General features: G+C 35.2%; 1 protein-coding gene across 8 annotated transcripts in view; it reads left to right on the forward strand.

The window, feature by feature from the left end:
* LOC123540008 (sal-like protein 3) overlaps positions 1-20,522 on the forward strand; it is a 174,252-nt gene that overhangs the window by 108,451 nt on the left and 45,279 nt on the right. The window contains exon 5 of one of the 8 annotated variants that reach the window (XM_053526617.1): positions 12,836-13,391. The exons of 4 other annotated variants lie outside the window; for them this stretch is intronic. In XM_053526617.1, the coding sequence (XP_053382592.1) occupies positions 12,836-13,065 (230 nt within the window). In that variant the 3' untranslated portion in view covers positions 13,066-13,391. Of the gene's footprint in view, positions 1-445; positions 757-5,636; positions 5,942-8,475; positions 8,697-12,835; positions 13,392-20,522 lie in introns of those variants that run through there. 3 more of the 8 variants (XM_053526633.1, XM_053526609.1, XM_053526610.1) reach the window with 3 other exon arrangements.

The raw sequence follows: 20,522 nt of genomic DNA on the forward strand, positions 1-20,522 counted from the left end.
CCACAATTTACATAAACAATGTTACTTCTCTGAAACTCCAGGTCAGAATTACATCAAATATGGTGTGCAGTATCCCAGCAATGTCCTGTCTAAAGTTTATACAAATGATTTCACTTTACCCCTTTTAGGGGCAAGTAAAAATTATACAGAATGTAAACACACAGATATAAAGATAGAATTTCACAGGATTTGAAAATTTCATTGAGAACGAAATTTCGAGTTGAAGTCTGAAATACCAAGTTTAATTTATATAAAGTGACCTTCAAAAATCGTGTATAGATTTAAAAAACCTTGGTTTCGGTTAATTTTTCTAGTGGTTATATGTTCAACTGTTGTTTTTGAATTGTCTTACAGTGAAAAAAATGTTTGCACAGATTTTGATTGTTAATTCTGTTGTTTTATTTATTTTATTCTGTAAGAATAATCAGTATTCTTTCTGTTTCAGGCTCCTCAGTACAGGTACCAATGATGTCACAGCATATACCTGTAATGTCACAGCAGGTACCTGTGATGTCACAGCAGGTACCAGTGATGTCACAAGAACTGACAACTGCTCAGAGAATGCATTTCAAGAAGACTGAATGCAGTTGGTGTGGCAAAACTTTTCCATGGCCTTCAGCTTTAGAAATACACATGAGAATACATACTGGAGAGAGACCCTTTGTGTGTAAATTTTGTTCAAAGAGCTTTAACGCAAAGCATCATCTGAAGTCACATATGCTTACACATATGAACAAATGATTCACACAACTTCATGTGTAGAGTGTATTCAGAAAGTCTTAACACAAAACACAATGTCATATATAGACAGAAATGCGCTTGTTACAAAAGCTTAATTTGTGACAGACCGACTGGATTGTTTAAAAAAAAAACACCTCTCACTTATCATGAGGCTTTTGAGGCAGTTAATTATACTAATGGAAGGTTTATTTTTCAAAGTTGGAAACAGCTTCTAGAACAAAAGGCTATGAATGTATTCATTGGATATATTAAACAATAATGGTTAGTCTAATGTGCTGGAAGTCATTCTGTGTAAATAGTTGTGGCTGATATCAAATCCAGTTTATATGCAATAGTATTTAGTAGTATTTGTGTAGATATTGGACATTTAGAAATGTCTTCATTACCAATATTTAAAAAAAAAAACTGTCGCAGGACATTGGATAGAACACTTGTTAAAATTTGACTTTTCTTCTTTTCTTCTGTATATTACTGTAAAATATTTCTTTCAAATCAATGAAATATTAGTATGTATTTTTAGCTCGACTATTCAAAGAAAAGTCTAGCTATTCTACCCACCCTGGCGTCGGCGTCGGCGTCACACCTTGGTTAAGTTTTTGCATACAAGTACCGTAGATACCCATGTATAATGCGCAGTTTTTTGACCCCCAGGACCACCCTCGAATCGTGGGTGCGCATAATACACAGGTATAGACAATTTTCCAACTTCAAAACAAGTTTGTTACCGATGTTCGCCATTTTGGTAAAGGGAAACTACTCCCCGCGCTTACTGTCTCCGCTAAAATCTAAGATTGCCGTTACGTTCCGTAAAAGATCGAATTGTTTATTTTTCTTTCAAACAAAATTAATTTCATATAAATTTAAAAGTATTTTGACGAAAGAAATGTTTATAAATCACAAAAATTATGTTACTAATTAAAGATCGAGAATTATCTTTAACCGAGATCAAACTGTGAACAACATAATTGACACGAGGTGACACGTTGATTGCCGGTAATTACTGGCTTTATGATCGTGACAAAAAGACTATCACACCTTTTGTTATCAGTTTAAATTGAGAAGCTCATGTCATTTTGAAAGATACCGTTCCGAAATATTGAATCAGCTGCTATTTATTTATTCAAAATAGTGAATTAAAAAAGGTAAAACAACAAATATAACAATAATTTACTGGTTTTATTTTCGAGAAAACAAAAATCGATAGTACTGTGAGACCGATGCTGCTCTCCGCCGTGGAGATAAAATTTATTACCGGTGTCGATGTAAACTCTACTTTCGTTTTCCATCCACCTCAAAATTGACCAAAAATTTTTTTTTTTTTTTTTTTTTTTTTTTCCCCCAGGATTTTGGACTAAGATCGGGGGTGCGCATTATACACGGGTGCGCATTATACACGGGTATCTACGGTACATACAGCTATCATTTAAAGGCATATAGCTTTGAAACTATTTTTTTCTTTTTCTAGGTCAATTACCAACCTCACTGGGTCAAGTTCCATAACTCTGACATGTATTTTGAGCAAATTATGCCCCCTTTTGGACTTAGAAAATTCTTGTTAAAGTTTTACATGCAAGTTAATATGTCCAAAACTAATGCAGATATTGAATTGAAACTTCACATGTGCCTTTGGGGTTATGAAACTAGTTGATAGCAGCAAGTCCTATAACTCTGATATGCATTTTGATCAAATTATGTCCCCTTTTGAACTTAAAATTCTTCTGATATTTAACCTTTTTTGGTAATATTTTCCTGCTTCTGGGACAATATTTCGAATAGTCGAGCTTGGCTGTCTTACAGACAGCTCTTGTTTAACTTTTAACCTGCTGGCTGCAAATGATTATACCTTTTGGACTTGCAGGCTGATCATGGTCTGCACTGTTTGTTATTTAGTCAGTAAATTTTCAGTGAACACCCCTTTGAAAAATAATTGGTACTGCCCAAATTGAATGATAGACCAGTCCATTTTAGAAATATAGCAAAGTAAAGGTTAAACCAAATGAAATAATCATTTATGTGGCAATTGCATTAATATATCTCCAGATACATAGTATATGGGGTTATATTGGAGTCACACATGTCCATTCCTTTGTCCATCTTTAATTCGTGTCTTCTCCATATCTTCATATTTTCATAGAATTTGCATCAAGTATTGACCTCATTAAGGTGACATGCAAAACGCACAACCTCAGTTAACTAGGTTAAAGGTCAAGGTCACTTGTGGAGGTTAGTTGTTTAATAGCTTACCTTTGTGTCAGCTCCATATATCTTCTACATCTCTTTGAAGAGTTTCATAAAACTAGTATCAGCTGTTAGCCCTGTCCAGATGACTTGCAGTGCACATGGCATTAGTCACTATGTCCAGGTCAAGGTCACACAGAGGTCAAAGATCAAATAGCTTTAATTCATATTCATTCGATATCTTCAAAACCACTTGACTGAATTTCATAAAATTAACATCAGTGGTAAACCTCCTGCAGACAACATGCAGAGTGCAGAATCTAGGGCACAATGTTTAAGGTCAAGTTCACACATGAAGGTCAAATGTCATGATCGCGTGATTTTACTGTCCCTGTGTCAATGTGGTGTCTGGGGTGGTAATGGCAATTAGTGGTAGCTCTAGTTCAATCAAATGTAATTGGTGTTCTTACTACACCCACACCAAACGAGCTTGCAGTAGGTCTATATTGGAGACCCTTTGGCACTGCCAATCTACTTTTATTCCAAACCATCTCATATGTAACTTTGACAAAAGGGAATTTAATGTAACATGAGACAATAGTGTTATAACAAAGATAGGAAGTAATGAGTATAAAAACCAGTATCTTGAATATTTATAAATATTTGTTCCTTTTCGAACTTAAATCTAACACATCTTTTAACATTTAAGAAAATAAATTTCAACCCAATGAAGAGCCTTATGCAGTGCTAGATGGTGAAAGAGATGAAGTGAATAGCATTAGAAGTATATATATCTTGTAAAGTAATGAAACAAATTTTTATTTTTACTTTTTTTATGAAATACTGTTTTTGCCCCGTCTGTCTGTCCATCCATACGTCACATTTCATTTCCGATCAATGACTGGAGAACCATTTGACCTAGAACCTTCAAACTTCATAGGGTGGCAGGGCTTATGGAGTAGACTACCCCTATTGTTTTTGAGGTCACTCCATCAAAGGTCAAGGTCACAGGGACCTGAACATGGAAAAGCATTTCCGATCAATAACTTGAGAACCACTTGACCCAGAATGTTGAAACTGCATAGGATGATTGGACATGCAGAGTAGATGATCCCTATTGTTTTTGGGGTCATGCCATCAAAGGTCAAGGTCACAGGGGCCTGAACATGGAAAACCATTTCTGATCAATAACTTTAGAAACACTTGACCCAGAATGTTGAAACTTCATAGGATGATTGGTCATGCAGAGTAGATGACCCCCATTGATTTTGGGATCACTCTGTTAAAGGTCAAGGTCACAGGGGCCTGAACATGGAAAAATATTTCTGGTCAGTAACTTGAGAACCACTTGACCCAGAATGTTGAAACTTCATAGGATGATTGGACATGAAAAGTAGATGGCCCCTATTGATTTTGGAGTCACTCTATAAAAGGTCAAGGTTGCAATGAACAAACATGGAAATCCATTTCCAGTCAATAACTTGAGAACCATTTGACCTAGAACCTATTGTTTTTGGGGTCACATCATCAAAATTTAAGGTCTAAGGGGGCTGAACATAGAAAACTCTTTTCAATCAATAACTTGAGAACCACTTGACCCAGAATGTTTGAACTATATAAGATGATTGAACATACAGAGTAGATGACCCCTACTGATTTTGGGGTCACTCAATCAAAGGTGAAGGTCTCAGGGGTCTGAACATGGAAAACAGTTTCAATTCATAACTTGAGAACCACTAAGCCCAGAATGTTGAAACTTTGTGGAATGATTGGACATGCCAAGTGGATGATTCCTATTGCAGCTAACCATCAGTGTCACTTTGACTTTTGCTCCTGTCCCCTATTGACTTCCTGCCTATATGACTATGCTTTGGGGGAGACATGCGCTTTTCTACAAAAGCATCTCCTAGTTTGTTCTTGCATTATCTACATTTTTTTCAGGGATGTTGAATACAGTATTTTTGATTTACCTGAAGAGAAATTAATGGATGGAAGTGAGAGATGAAGTAAATAGCACAGGAGCTGTAACTCTCAGTCTCTGATATGAATAATTTCAAAATTATATCCCTTTTCACCTTTTTCTTGTCCAGAAAAAAACATTGACTTCATGAAAGGGAAATCTTACTTCTGCAAAGGGAAAAAATGTGAGCTTAAGAACCTTAACTCTGTCTTGATTAATTACAAACTTATCTTAGTAATATTCATATTTGTCCAGACAAGAAACTTTTTAAGGATTGACTAGAATTTGACATAATGATAGATGAGTAAGAAAAAAATGTGAAGACATTAGCCTTAACTGAGGGTATGAATCACTTTTTGTGATAGCTCAAGTTTTGTTTTCTTTTTCTGTTATTTCTAATTACAGTATGTATATTTACCTGAAGAAGTATTTTAATACGAAACACGTTGCAAACTTTCTTTAACCATAATTACAGTTGCAGTAATTGTAATGGTTTGTACTTTTTGCATACTTTTTTATGTTTTTAGATGAAAAGTGTATATAATGTAGACTGATTTACCTTGTATTTAGAGTGATAATTGTGTATGGATTAACATTATATGTGTGTAACTGTATGTATATAAATTATATATGTAAATAAAAAATGGAAGGAAGGGAATTCTGAAATTTTAAGTCCTTCATTTAACCTTCTATAGTTTATATCCGTTCTGCACAACAAATGATGCAGTTTCTAAGTCAAGAATTTTTTACCTTACAGGTGTGCTGCAAGGGAGACAATTTGTTCCAGACTATTTGCAGGAAGGGGCAGAACTCTCATTGACTATGGAACAAGGGGAACAACTAGTTCTGGATAAGCAGAATGTGATCATGTCAGATCCACACAAGAAGTTTATATGTCCAGTGTGTAACAAAGGATTTACTAGACCAAACCATGTCACAATACATATGCAGAGACATACTGGAGAGAGACCTTTCGAATGCCACATATGTGGCAAGAAATTATCTCGTATGAGTACACTGAGAGAACACATGGTTTTACATCTAAATAAATGAATAAATACATTGGAATGTTTTTGTGAATTATTTGTAAGTTTTAGTTGATGCTCTTTACTTATGAGTGGAAGTGTATTTAGAGTTCTGGAAATATGTTTTACTGCTTTCATGTTCTTTAACCTTTGACCAGCTGTTGGCAAGTGATTCTGCCTTTGCGACCAGCAGTCGGTGCAGGCTGATCATGGTCTGCACTGTTTGCTATTTAGTCAGTAAATTTTTAGTGAACACCCCTTTGAATAATAAATGGTATTTGCCCAAATTGAAAGATAAACAAGTCCATTTTAGAAATTTAGTAGGGTAAAAGTAAATAGATAAATACACTTGAGCACCAAGTGCTTTAGAGTGAGCTGTTGTGATTGTCTTGTCACTGAGACTGAGTGTCCATCCAGTGTCTTTCATCCATCAATAATTCTAGTGTTAACACAGTGTTGACTTCATGAAACTTGCACAGAACATATATGGTCACGGTACAATGGATGATTACTACTATGGGCAAAGTAGATTCCATGACTGCAGTTAGGGCTCTTCAATATGTCGAAATGTTAACATACAAGATGACACATTTTCCCAGCAAACTTCATAAAATTTCATTTTTTAAAATTTTATTTAAAGATGTGCTATGTACGGTTTTTGTGAGTTTTCAGTATTTGCAGTATTTCTTTTTTCATAAATAAAGATAAATTTAGACATACACATATATTAAACACTTGTAAAGCCTTTTCTGCAGTTTAGAACTGTGCATTTTTGTGCCCCTGTTCGCAGAAGAGGGTCATATTGTCTAGCTCATGTTTATCTCTCAACACTTAGGTTTCTGATCAAAAATTGGAAAACACTTTTTGCCTGTAGTGTTCTTAGGTTCAGTAAGTCAGATGTCAAGGTCACAGTAGCCGTGGGACTGAAAACAGTGGCCTAAATGGTCAAACTTCAAAGGATGATTGCTTGTGGGCAGTTACTAAGATTATTTTGAAAAGTAGTAGGTCAAAGGTTAATGTCACTGTGACATTGTTTATGATTAGTTTATGTAAGCCACTCAGTCAGCATATATACTGGCTAGCATCCTACAACCGGAAACTTTTGTAATATTTTTCATGATTACTCGGGAAATAGATCTATCTAATGGTTGAAATTTCACATGAACAAAGCTAGGTTCTCCTCCCAACTAAAGAGCTTATTTGTTTATTTCTAAACTTAGATCAAGTACTTTTTCAAGGCCCGAACAAAGGGCCACCAAATCACGTTTTAAGGTCTAACAGTGCCATGTTTCCAGACCATATATGAACAGCAAGTTGTCACTATTGATTTTCAATTTACGTTCAATATTGAATTGAACTTTATTTTCAACCAAGGGAAAGTAGTCGTACAGTGTCTGAGTCATAGAATTGTTCTAATTACCTCTCTTGAATTGATGGTTTGATCGTATCTCTCCCGGCTGAATCTTTTAAAATTTCACTTTTCGAAGTAGATATTTTGATATGAAAATGTGTTTTAGGGTGTATTTAACTCGTGCACTAAATTATCAAAGCTGTTTCCCCGGTTTAAGTGTTTACTAAACGTCTAGTCTGCTTACCTAAAATTTGCATAGGGCCTTTAGATTTAATGGCAGGACCTCACGGAAATACTGTGCATGCTCATCACGCCACTTCCGACTTCCTGCAACATGTAAACATGCTTCATGAGTGCAGACAAAACGAAATGTAGCATTTATTGTAAAATACTTAAATTTAACCATTGTAACTTCGCTGTGTTGTTGAAAATCAAGCATCCATTTGATCATAAACAGATGAGCAAGGTTATAGACCGAAATAAAGCATTTACGGGACTGTCCGGTTTGGTGGTCGCTAGCCAGTAAAACTTAGCTTAGGAACTTTGTCTGGGGGTGAAAGTGGAGTTTTAGGATTTAAGGTTGTTCTGATAAAATGTATTAAAATCAAACACAAAAAAGTGTTGGGATTAGTTATTTCAGGTTGGATGAATTCAAGAAAAACAGACATTCACAATGTCTACTGATTGATAAAAATCTTAATCAGCAAAGATAAATTTTGTTTGATTTTTGGAAGTATGATATTTTATATTTTAGAATATGCTTCCCAGCTATGAAATGCCACTTCAGTTATGCATGCAGGGCAGATCACTAATGACAATGTTTTCCACATTTTGTGTGAGTTGTTTCCCTTGAACTACAATGGGACTAACGTTCGTGTAAAAATCCAAAAAGTATATCACGGAAAGTGTCCAAAGAGGTGTCCAAAGAGTCCAAATAGTTTCTTGTATAGGCATAGTTTTAGAGGACCCATATGCCTAACCCTAACCTTTAGTCAGTATATGTTCGGGTCGCCTTAAAAATCCAGAGTATTTTTTTCAGGTCTTTCAATTGAAAACTCTTTGGACACTTTCCGTGAAATACTCTTTGGACTTTCCATGAAATACTCTGGATTTTTAAGGCGACCTGGGACTAACTGAACATGGTCCTTCCTTGCTAAAGCGCTCACCAGTAATTGAGTTAAATGATTGCACAGGGCATAATACTACCATTTCTTTTTCAGAAGCAAGTCTCCCTGCTAGATCCTTGGATGCGCATAAGAAGTTTGTGTGTACAGTATGTTGTAAAGGCTTTACACGACCAAATCATCTCAACGCACATATGCGAAAACACACAGGAGAAAAGCCCTTTGAGTGTCAACTGTGTGGAAAACGATTAACACATTCGTCATCACTCAAAACGCATATGATTACACATATGAACATATGAAATACTGTGTTGTGTGTGTATAAAAACTATTAACTCACTCATCGGCTTTTATATGAACATATGAAATACTGTGTTGTGTGTGTATAAAACTATTAACTCCCTCATCGGCTTTCAAACTACATAATGATGAACCACATGTACATATGAAATTGTGAATCGAAAAAACGATTAACACATTAATGATCAATCAAAGTGCATGTGAACGGCTTGTGAAAAATGACCGACACTTTCTTTTGCATATAATTACACATAATGCACCTATAAAATTCTGTGTGAGAAAGATTTAGCATATTCATTGTTACTCAAAGTGCAAATGATAACACAATCATGTAGATACGAAATGCTGCGTGGGAAACAGTCTGCAGATTTGCCGTCACTCTAAGCACATAATTTATGGTTGCCCATAATAATGAACAAATGAAAGTCTGTGGTAGAAATGAAAAAAAAAAGCACAGTTTTTAAACAGAGTAAAGAATCAAAACTGTCAACGATATTCCAAAAATTAACTCTGGTCCGACTGGCAGATTTATTTTGGGTTTAGTGTTGAAATGATTAAATGTAAGCTCAAAACTAAAAAAAAGGGTGTTTGTACCACCTTTGGAGGTCTTCGATATATTTGGTTCTTACAAAGTTACACTGAAATTGTTTGAAATATTAGTTAGGCGTAAAAAAAAAAAATTGTTTGTTTCCGGTATCCAGACCTACCCTAAATTTTTGGCTGACCCTAAATGCCTTGGAGAATAATTTTTTCAACTTTTGACAAAAAGTTGCAAAACTGCACTTTTCATGGTCAGTGAACTTACTGATGCTCTAAAGGCATAACCCCCCTACTTGTATTCATTTTTTAACACAAAAATAATTTCTGAAAAGTCTTCCTTAATAAAAAAAAAAATCCCCCCCCCCCAAAAAAAAAAAAAATTTCGACCTACCGACCCTAATTTTTTTAGCATCGTACCGGAAACAAAGAATTTTTTTTTTTAGGCCTTACGAAAGTTGGAGTCCATCAAGCAATACTAGTTCAGTATACAACAGTTGACATGTGTGGATATCTGGGCTAAAATGATGAATAAGCAATTTTTATATGTTTTTTTCTAACAAAAAATGTCTGATATCGGCTAAATATCTTTTTGACAATAACAGGAAGTTGATTCCATCTGCTCAGTTGGAGGTTATGCATGATATGTCATTAAACCATAATAGCAGACAGACAGACAGACAGACAGACAGACAGACAACAGACAGACAGACAGCAAAACAGATGCAAAAATGATGTGTACTCTCTGATCCACATTTTCCATATCAAGGTTTTTCCCTTTATTTTCACTTTAAAATATAAAACACAATATGAGTCACGCCATGAGAAAACCAACATAGTGCGTTTGCGACCAGCATGGATCCAGACGAGCCTGCGCATCTGCGCAGTCGGGTCAGGATCCATGCTGTTCGCTAATGGTGTCTCTACTTTTAATAGGCTTTGAAAGCGAACAACATGGGTCCTGACCAGACTGCGCGGATGCGCAGGCTGGTCTGGATCCATGCTGGTCACAAATGCGCTATGTTGGTTTTCCCATGGTGCAGCTCATTATAATATAGATGGAACTCGGACTGTTTGATCTTAAGGTAGTGGACCCATTATGACAATCTTAAGGCAGTCAACAAACAAAAATTGCCATCTGTCATTACACATCCATTACCTGAACGTAAATATTACAAAGATAGTGTATATGTATAACCTGTCTGGATATTTGAATGTAAACAGCCTAAAAGAAAAAAAAAAGGAGCAACATTTTTCTGCATTTATATTAATATTTATTCAATAAAACTATTCATAACTCGAAACTGTCACACTCATTCATGTTGATCATGCACATGACTTTGTACTAATCTTGGGATGACATGATATGTTTCTGTTATTCCAGTAGGAAGTTATTGTTTTCTAAAATATGTACTGTAAAACCAAAACTTTTCGCAAGAGTCGAGAGATTTATTTTTGATAAATTAGCTCACTGTATTTACGGGTAGTAGCTTTAGGCAAGTTTATCTGAGCCGTGTCATGAGAAAACCTACATAGTGCATTTGCACAGGCTGGTCAAGATCCATACTGTTCGCTAACGGTTTCTCTAATTATGCCCCCCTTCGAAGAAGGAGGGTTATATTGTTTTGCAGATGTCGGTTGGTCTATCGATCAGCCGGTCGGTCGGTCTGTCTGTCAGTCGGTCGGTCTGTATGTAGACCAATCCGTTTCTGGATGATAACTCAAGAATGCTTGGGCCTAGGATCATGAAAGTTGATAGGAAGGTTGGTCATCACCTGCAGATGACCCCTATAGATTTTGAGATCTGTATGTCAAAGGTCAAGGTCACAGTGACCCTGAACAGTTAAACGGTTTCCGGATGATAACTCAAGAACGCTTGGGCCTAGGATCATGAAAGTTGATATGGAGGTTGGTCATGACTAGCAGATGACCCCTATTGATTTTGAGGTCAGTATGTCAAAGTTCAAGGTCAAAGTGACCCGGAACATTTAAACGGTTTCCGGACGATAACTCAAGATTGCTTGGGCCTAGGATCATGAAAGTTGACAGGGAGGTTGGTCATGACCAGCAAATGACCTCTATTGATTTTGAGGTCAGTAGATTAAAGGCCAAGGTCACAGTGACCAGGAACAGTAAAACCGTTTCCGGGCGATAACTCAAGAACGCTTGGGCCTAGGATCAGGAAAATTGATAGGGAGATTGATCATGACCAGCAGATGATCCCTATTGATTTTGAAGTCATTTGGTCAAAGTTCAAGGTCAGATTGGCCAGGAACAGTTAAACGGTTTCTGGACGATAACTTGAGAACGCTTGGGCCAAGGGTCATGAAAGATGATAGAGAGGTTCATCATGACCAGCAGATGACCCCTATTGATTTTAAGGTCAGTAGGTCAAAGGTCAAGGTTACAGTGACCCGGAACATTTAAACCATTTCCAGACAATAACTTGAGAACACTTGGGCCAAGGATCATGAAACATGATAGGGAGGTTGGTCATGACCTGTAGATGGCCCCTATAGATTTTGAGGTCTGTAGGCTAAAGGTCAAGGTCACATTGACCAGGAACAGTTAAACCCTTTCAGGACGATACCTTGAGAACGCTTGGGCCCTAAGGATCACTAAACTTAATAGGTAGGTTGATCATGACCAGCAGATGACCCCTATTGATTTTGAGGTCAATAGGTCAAAGGTCAATGTCACATTGAACCAGAACAGTAGAATTTTGTTTACAGTGAGCAAATAATTTCTGTTCCTTGTGCAATTACTGAATGCATCAAGGGGGGCATTTCGTGTTCGACGAGCTCTTGTTGCAATAGGCTTTGAAAGTGAACAGCATAGATCCTGACCAGACTGCGTGGATGCGCAGGCTGGTCTGGATCCATGCTTGTCACAAAGCCACTATGTTGGTTTTCTCATGGCACGGCTCATATAAGAACAAAATGTGACTTTGGAGAGTTACCAGACAGTCTGCTAAACGCAGATGTCTGTTTAATATAGGCGGTAGCTAATGCAGAATTATCTGAAATATCAAGGCACAATTTAAATGGAGAAGAAAACAAGATCATTAAATGGCAGGGAATGTTTGCACAGGATGTAAATTTTGCTAATGATTTAACCCTTAGCCTGCTTAATTTCTATAATGAACTTGTCCATCTTTCAGTTTGGACAGTACCATTAACTGCTTAAAGGGGTGCTTACCAAAAAGATACTGACTGAATGGCAAACAGTGCAGATCTTGATCAGACTGCATGGATGTGCAGGCTGATCATGATCTGCACTGGTCGCAAAGGCAGAATCATCGTGTCCAGCATGATTGGGGTTAAAGCAAAGAAATATAATTACAAAAATATTTTAAAGATTATCTTTTTCTTCAACCTCGAAAATTGAAAAAATGTGACTGTGACTTTGAGGATTATTTAGGTTTTAAGTTCTTGTAAAGACACATCCATGAAAATATTCTCTTGCTTACCTTTTTCTGCTTAAATTTTCTCAGCACTCCTGTCTATCCAACAATACTGTATGTATCCTTGCAATTATAAAATCTTGTGAACAAAATGAGTTGTAATATGCTGTACATGTACTATTTGAACATTAATTATCGTTCTTTTTACCTTTTCAGTGTATACACCCTCTGAAGAGCAATATTTTCTGCAAGGGACACAGACAGATCCAAACAAGAAATTTGTGTGCAACATCTGTTATAAAGGATTTACACGCCCAAACCATCTCAACATACATATGCGTATACACACTGGAGAGAAGCCATATGTTTGTGTTACCTGTGGGAAGAGATTTACAGCGAACTATGCTCTTCGAAAACACTCTGTCATTCATTTAACAGATTTATAACTGTAAAAGATGTTCATTTTGTTATTCATTGAAGAGATTTGTAAATTTGAAGGACATTTACAGCCTACTGCATTTTGTTATTCATTGAACAGATCTGTAAATTTGAAGGATATTTACAGCCAACTGCATTTTTGTTATTCACTGAACAGATCTGTAAATTTGAAGGATATTTACAGCCAACTGCATTTTGTTATTCACTGAACAGATTTGTAAATTTGAAGGATGTTTACAGTCAACTGCATTTTGTTATTCACTGAACAGATCTGTAAATTTGAAGGATGTTTACAGCCAATTGCATTTTGTTATTCATTGAACATATCTGAAAATTTGAAGGATGTTACAGTCGACTGCATTTAGTTATTCACTGAGCATATCTGTAAATTTGAAAGATGTTTACAGCCGACTACATTTTGATATTCATTGAACAGATCTGTAAATTTGAAGGATGTTTACAGCCAACTGCATTTTGTTATTCACTGAACAGACCTGTAATTGTAAAAAGTGGTTTACAGCCATCAAGACTCTTTGAATACACTGTTTTCTGCATATAATAGTTGTGTAGAAATGTGTTCTTGAAAGGTGTACAGTCATCTATGCTCCTGTTATCCATAGAATAAACCTGTGAGGTTTATTGTCAGTCATGTTCTTTTAATTACAAATTACAGACCTGTAATCGTTGCTACATTGACAGTCAACACAGCTCATTGTAAACATTCCATTATTCAGATGACAGATTTATAAATGATAATATTAAAATTCTAACTAGTCCCCTAGTTTTTAGGATTATAGGTTTGCATTCTATCCGTCACTCTGTCAGTCCATCTCATTTTTGTCTGACAATTCATAACTTTAACAACAGGGGTTCAAACTGACCAATCAGAGAGCTGCATTTTCAAGTACCTGCCAGTTTCATTTGGGTAAAATGAAGTATTTTACAATGAATATAATAGTGATTTTAGAAATAGATATACCCGGTAACACTATTTCAGAAATCAAATTGGATTTTTGACTGCACATGTCCAAGACGATGCTTTCAAAGTATCATTGAAATATTATATGTATTTAATACTTTTATTAAGTATTTTAGTTTAAAGTTTGAGATTTTAAGCAGGGAGTCTATGATAAAATCGAGTAAAATGTAATCATTACCTAAGTGAAATTGGTATCATTCCGCAATGTTTCAGACATGTTAAAACTATGAATAAATGCCATGCACGGATGGATATTCAAGTAACTTTGCAAAAACATACACCGTAACAAACAATGTGTCACATACAAGACCAAGACCCCAAGCTTAAAGGTCAAGGTCACTCTTCATAGTCAAACATTTGTTTTGCCATTTTTCATGCTCGATGATAACTGTCCATCTAGGAAAGCGGGGTAGTGAGTGTGAGGCCCCGAAACTGTCCCCACAACTAAAAATTGTTATTAACATTTGGATATGAGTCTACTGTATGGAGTTAAGGAAGTGGTGTAAATAAATATTTAGTAACCTTGTTGACTGTTATTTGAATATATCTCTAAATTTATAAACCCTAAGTAAGTAGCTGAATATTTGGAAATATAAACTATGAATCCTCTTGTTGTGTATTTAACTACATAACCTGAAACACATACAATTTATTGTCTCCCTTTCTGGATGTGGAATCTAGTGTAGATGTCTGTCACACTTTTTGTCAGAAAAATAAAAAGGAATCATTAAAGACCCACCACAACCTAGAATTCTACTTTATGAACATATACCTATAATACAGCTATTATAGTACAAAATGACAGGACTGTGGACAATTTAGGTGCATCTTGAATTATTAATGTGTTTTCACAACTTCATCTGCTAACTTGTTTACTGTGTCTCTTTTCAGTATAGTTTAGAAAACTTTGATAAATAATGTCTTACAATGAAGAAACAAAGATTGGTCTTAACTAATAAAAATCAAGTACTCTGCATACTGCTGCATTTATTCAATAAAAATTTAGGTGTAAAACACATTGTTTTGACCTTATATATGCCACTCAGTTTGTAACTATAGACTTGGGACTTCCATTTCAGGAGTTATGCCCCCTTTTTGAACATTGTGTACTCATTTGCTCACAAATGAAATGTAACTTGGTATATATCATCAGCATCAAGTAGACATGCCCATTTTATCCAGAGTTGTGTGTCCAAAATGTTTTCCAGTGATGCTCCTTTTTCGGACTTTTAAATGTTATTCTGTCAAGCAGTTTTTGTGGGGAATGTGTCACACAATTTCAACATCATACTTCTTACTTTTTAAATTTCAGGTTATTATTTTTTTTTTATAAACTTTCACTGCCTCTTAGTAAATCACTAAATGGATTTGATTCAAACTTGAAATACTTGTTGAAGTTGTTCCACATCGTCACCCATGTCATATTAGATTTATGGTGGAGATATTATTAAAACAGGTATAAATTTGAAAAAAATATAATTTACTTAAGAAAAGATGTAAATATGATAGCTATTGTATTATATTTGTTAAAAGAATTTTTTTAATAGATGCATTAAATATATGTATTAGAACTGCAAGGTTGAAAAGTATTATTATCTCCCTTTGCCTATCTTCTTTGGTTGCTAAATCAGACAAGACAGATGCTATACCCAGTTTTGAACCTTTCCCATTGTAAACAAAAAATTGTATTGATACTTTGCAAATTAAGAAATTAAGAGGTGGGGGTGGTGGAGTATTTACAAAAATGAATAAAGCATGCATTTCCATTAAGGATCTAACTCTTATGTAAAGGGTCTTTTTGTTCTTTAAATAAATGTCTGACAGAATGTACAAAAAATGAAAAATATCATAAACTGTCATAAATGTTTTTGAACACCTTTAAAGTGTTGTCCCACATCATCATCATCTACCTGTGGTTTAACCTTTAGCCTGCGGTTCTGCCTTTGTGACCAGTGCAGAACATGGTCTGCACTGGTCACTCTTCAGTCAGTAAATTTTCAGTGAACACTCCTTTGAATAATAAATGGTACTGTCCAAATTGAATGATAGACCAGTCCATTTTAGAAATTTAGCAGGGTAAAGGTATATTCCAGTCAAGCTGCTTCCTTACCAACAAGTAGTGATTACCAGTTTATCCAAAGACCCAGTTAATTGAAAAGCAATCAGCGATTAGAAGAGGAATTGCTAATACAGATGAACCTGTCTTGGTGACCACCTGCATTAAGCAGTCACTTGCCTTAACCCTTGACCTCTTGGTGGCAAGTGATTTTGCCTTTGTGGCCAATGCAGACCAAGATCAGCCTGCACATTTGTGCAGTTTGATCATGATCTGCTCTGATCACCATTCAGTCAGTATCTTTTTGGCAAGCACCCCTTTTAACAGTTAATGGTACTGTCCAAATTGAAAGATGGGCAAGTTAATTATAGAAATTTATCAGGGTAAGGGTCAAATTGACTTTCTGTTCTATTATCAACTTGTCTGAAGCAATCTTCTGACTTAAGCAGTCAGATTGTGTCGCTGCCTAGATTGGCTGGATATTATACAGGTGTGACTGTACATTGTGAAAGGAGTTCATACTGCAGTTGATCTGGTTATGATAAGGTTGTTTTCATTGTTGAAAGCAGTCTATGTAGAAGAAGTTTGAGGAGACATGCCTCCAGATAATTTCAAAAGTCAAAAATCTTATATAAGTATAATTAAGACTGCTATTCTGTGATGTATGAAAAAGTACAGATGAGTAGCCCACCCGCTTAGCTCAGTAGGGAGAGATCTACGGATTGCGGGGTCGTGAGTTCAATCCCCAGGCAAGGCGTCATGTTCTCTGTGACAATTTCATAGAAGACATTGTGTCTGGAATCATTCATACTCCACCTCTGATTCATGTGGGGAAGTTGGCAGTTACTTGTGGAGAACAGTTTTGTACTGCTACAGAATGCAGAAACACTGGTTAGGTTAACTGCTGTTGAAAAAAGGTTTTAAACCCTAAACAAACAGACAAAACAAACAAACAAAGTACAAAATTTAATGAATTCCTTCTATTTAACATTGATGGGACATATTTTTACTGTGTGATAAATGCTTTAGAGAGGGTTAGAGAGCTCTTCTACATACTTTACAAAATATTGTATAAAACTCACAATAATTACAACAGCTATCAATGCAAGTACAGTCAGACTTTGTTCGCTTGAACTAGGATAAACCAAACACGGCCCTTCACTCAAACTCGATCATCATCAGGTCCTTGGCAAAATCCCAGTATTATGTGTATTGTTCAGTGACTCTAACTACTGATAACTAAAACAAATTTTGATGGTCCCGATGTCAGTTTGAGTTCAACTGCAAGATTTAGGAGTTTGTTTGTTTCTTTTTAAAGTGGAAGATTCTATATTTGACAATGTATCTATTTAGAAAGAGTTGAATGAAAAATATAAACTGGCGAAAAAAACCAAAACGAAAATCATACTAATAACAAAATAGGAATGGCAATTAATTTATTTATTTATTTTGTTGGGTTTAACGTCGCACTGACACAATTATAGGTCATATGGCAACTTTCTAGCTTTGATGGTGGAGGAAGACCCCAGGTGGCCCTCCGTGCATTATTTCATCACGAGCGGGCACCTGGGCAGAACCACCGACTTTTCGTAAGCCAGCTGGATGGCTTCCTCACATGAAGAATTCAACGCCCCGAGTGAGGCTCCAACCCACATCCATGAGGGGCACGGGATTTGAAGCCAGCGACCTTAACCACTGGGCCACGGAGGTTCCGAAATGGCAATTTAGATATTATCCCAGTCAAATGTTTATTCATACTTCATGAAGTACTCATGAAGCATTCATGAGATCTTCATGAGGAGACTTCATGAAGTCTTCATGACAAAGACATGAAGTGCAAATGAGACAAATGCATCAGCAGCTCATGAAAACAGATTCATGAATTATTCATGAAGTGGTTAATGCATAAAAATGCATGAAATTAAGCATAGCATGTGTTCATGAAGAATTCATGAAGTTTGTATTTGTTAATCTTCATGAAGAATTCATGAAAATATTCCTGATAAAATACTTCATGAAGAATTCATGTATTATTTTGTTCTTTATTTCAATGTCTCATTTGCACTTCATGTTTTTTCCATGACCACTTCAAGAATAAATATTCTTATAACTTCATGAAGACATTTGTGCTTAAATTCTTGAATTTTTCATGAACAATACAAAACATTATAAAAGGACTTCTTTGGCATAGATCAGATACAGTAATTCATTATATTTTCAGTTACTAAATAATACCTGTACTAATTAAGTAGTATCCATGCACTTGTTATTAAGAGCTGAGATAATGTATTGAAATTCATGAAACATAAATTTTGATGTTCATGAACTATTTTTGTAAAAAAAAAAGTTTCATGAATTAATCAAGGTAACCAGTGGTAGGAGTGAAACCCGTGAGATCTGCATGTAATGGGATTCTTTGAACAATATTGGTATAGCTTGATACAAGAAAAAATCCTGTAGGTCAAAGTGTTGTTCAGTTAGTGGCTAGAGATTGTTTTAGTCTCTGCTGAGTCACTGTACGTGACAATGACATTTTCCAACCTCAACAAATGAAATGTTGAGTCAAACAGTAAACTGGAGTGGGATTGGGAGCATAATAAGAAGTAAACAATTGCTGTATAAAATACAAAACATTAAGTTAAACAATGTATAATTTACTTTAATCTCAAGATTGAAATTTAGATACTAGCTTTGCTTCAGGGTCGTGAAAACTTGTGACATTATAGAAGGATTTTATATTTTTTAAAATGAACGATTTATAACAACACCATAATTGCTTATTTGATATTCAGTGTACTAATGTTCCTTTTAAACCATTTCTAACTGTAGTATAATAAATATTTCCTTCTGATTTGCTGCACAAACTTCTCAAAATTTGCTGAATCACATGAGCAAATATTTCCCAGCATGCAACAAAATAAATTAATGGAAACTGATCATGAGGCATGAATTTAATGTTCATGAATATTCATGAACAGTTTAAGAACTTATTCATTTATTGTAAAAGGTAAACCTAAGTTTTATGTTTAATGAACGGACAGTTCAGAAACTCACAAATGGGTTCAAGAACTGGTACTGAACTAGAAAAAGGTTTTGAATTTTAGTACTTTTAATGAATCGTAGATATATTCATTAAATATTCATGACTTTTTCTTAAGAACTCTTCAAGAATGTTTTAAGAATTTAATATTCTTAAACTGCTCATAAAATGTTCATCATTTTTTTCAAGAATTTTTCTTGAATTCTTTAGGTATATTGACATTCATGAAAAAATCTTGATTCATTCTTAAACTACCGGTAGTTCATGAATATTTTAAGGATTTTATGAATCTGTCAATAATGCTTGATATCTTCATGAAGTAGATCAAACCACACTTCCTGCATAAAACTTCATGGAGTAAGATTAAGAAGTAATCCAGAACATTTCATGAATAATTCATAATGATGATGAAAAGTTCATGATTTCATGAATTCCATTTTGCCGGGGTTAGAAACAGCAGCCATTTTGGGCACAGTGACGTCATCTTCTTTCCTTGTGTAAGCATTACCAAAATGATTCTTCTTTTGCTGTGTTGTACGTTGCTTATCTTCTTGCATGTGAGGGAAGATTTTCTTGTGTGTTCGCAGATACTATACTATAGATAATGTGCTTAGGCATAAAAAAATTGTTTCAGGTAACATGTTAAAAAAATTAGGATAGGTAGGTCGGTAAACTTGTTTTGTTTTTAATTTTTTTTTATTAAGTGGGGCTTTTCGGAAATTATTTTGTGTCAAAGAAATGGATAGAAATAAGGGGGTTAAGCCTTTAGAGCATCAGTAAGTTGATTTCTAACATCACTGACCATGTTTATAGCATAAAAAGTGCAGTTTCGCAACTTTTTATTAAAAAGTTGAAAAAAAAAAATCTCCAAAGCCATAAAAATATTTAGGATTGGGCCAAAAATTTAGGGTAGGTCGGGATACCGGAAAGAATAAATTTTTTTATGCCTTATATCTTTCTTTTTTTTTTATTATTCTATTATTTGAAGAATTCAATAAACAAGAAAAAAAATCTATCACTGGCAGTAGATGGAAATATCGGGCACTTGTGTAACTTCTGTTTGCAACTTCAGCCAGGGGCAGATTCTTATAGCAATGACTGTTGCACCCAAGTATTGCATTTCTGCTGTTGCACCCAAGTATTGGATTTCTGCTGTTGCACCCAAGTATTGCATTTCTGCTGCAACATGTACGTACATACTCAAAAATATATATAATTTATGTGTGTTTGCATTGTATACTTTTATGTCAAACCAATATCTGCACTGTTCACTTTTCAGGGAGTAAATTTCCAGTGAACACCCCTTCTAATAATAAGTGGTACTTCCCAAATTAAATGATGGACAAGTCCATTTTAGAAATTTAGTTTAAATGTTATTGTTGCGTACATT

The sequence above is a fragment of the Mercenaria mercenaria genome, chromosome 16 (assembly GCF_021730395.1).
Source record: "Mercenaria mercenaria strain notata chromosome 16, MADL_Memer_1, whole genome shotgun sequence".
Lineage (NCBI taxonomy): Eukaryota > Metazoa > Mollusca > Bivalvia > Venerida > Veneridae > Mercenaria > Mercenaria mercenaria.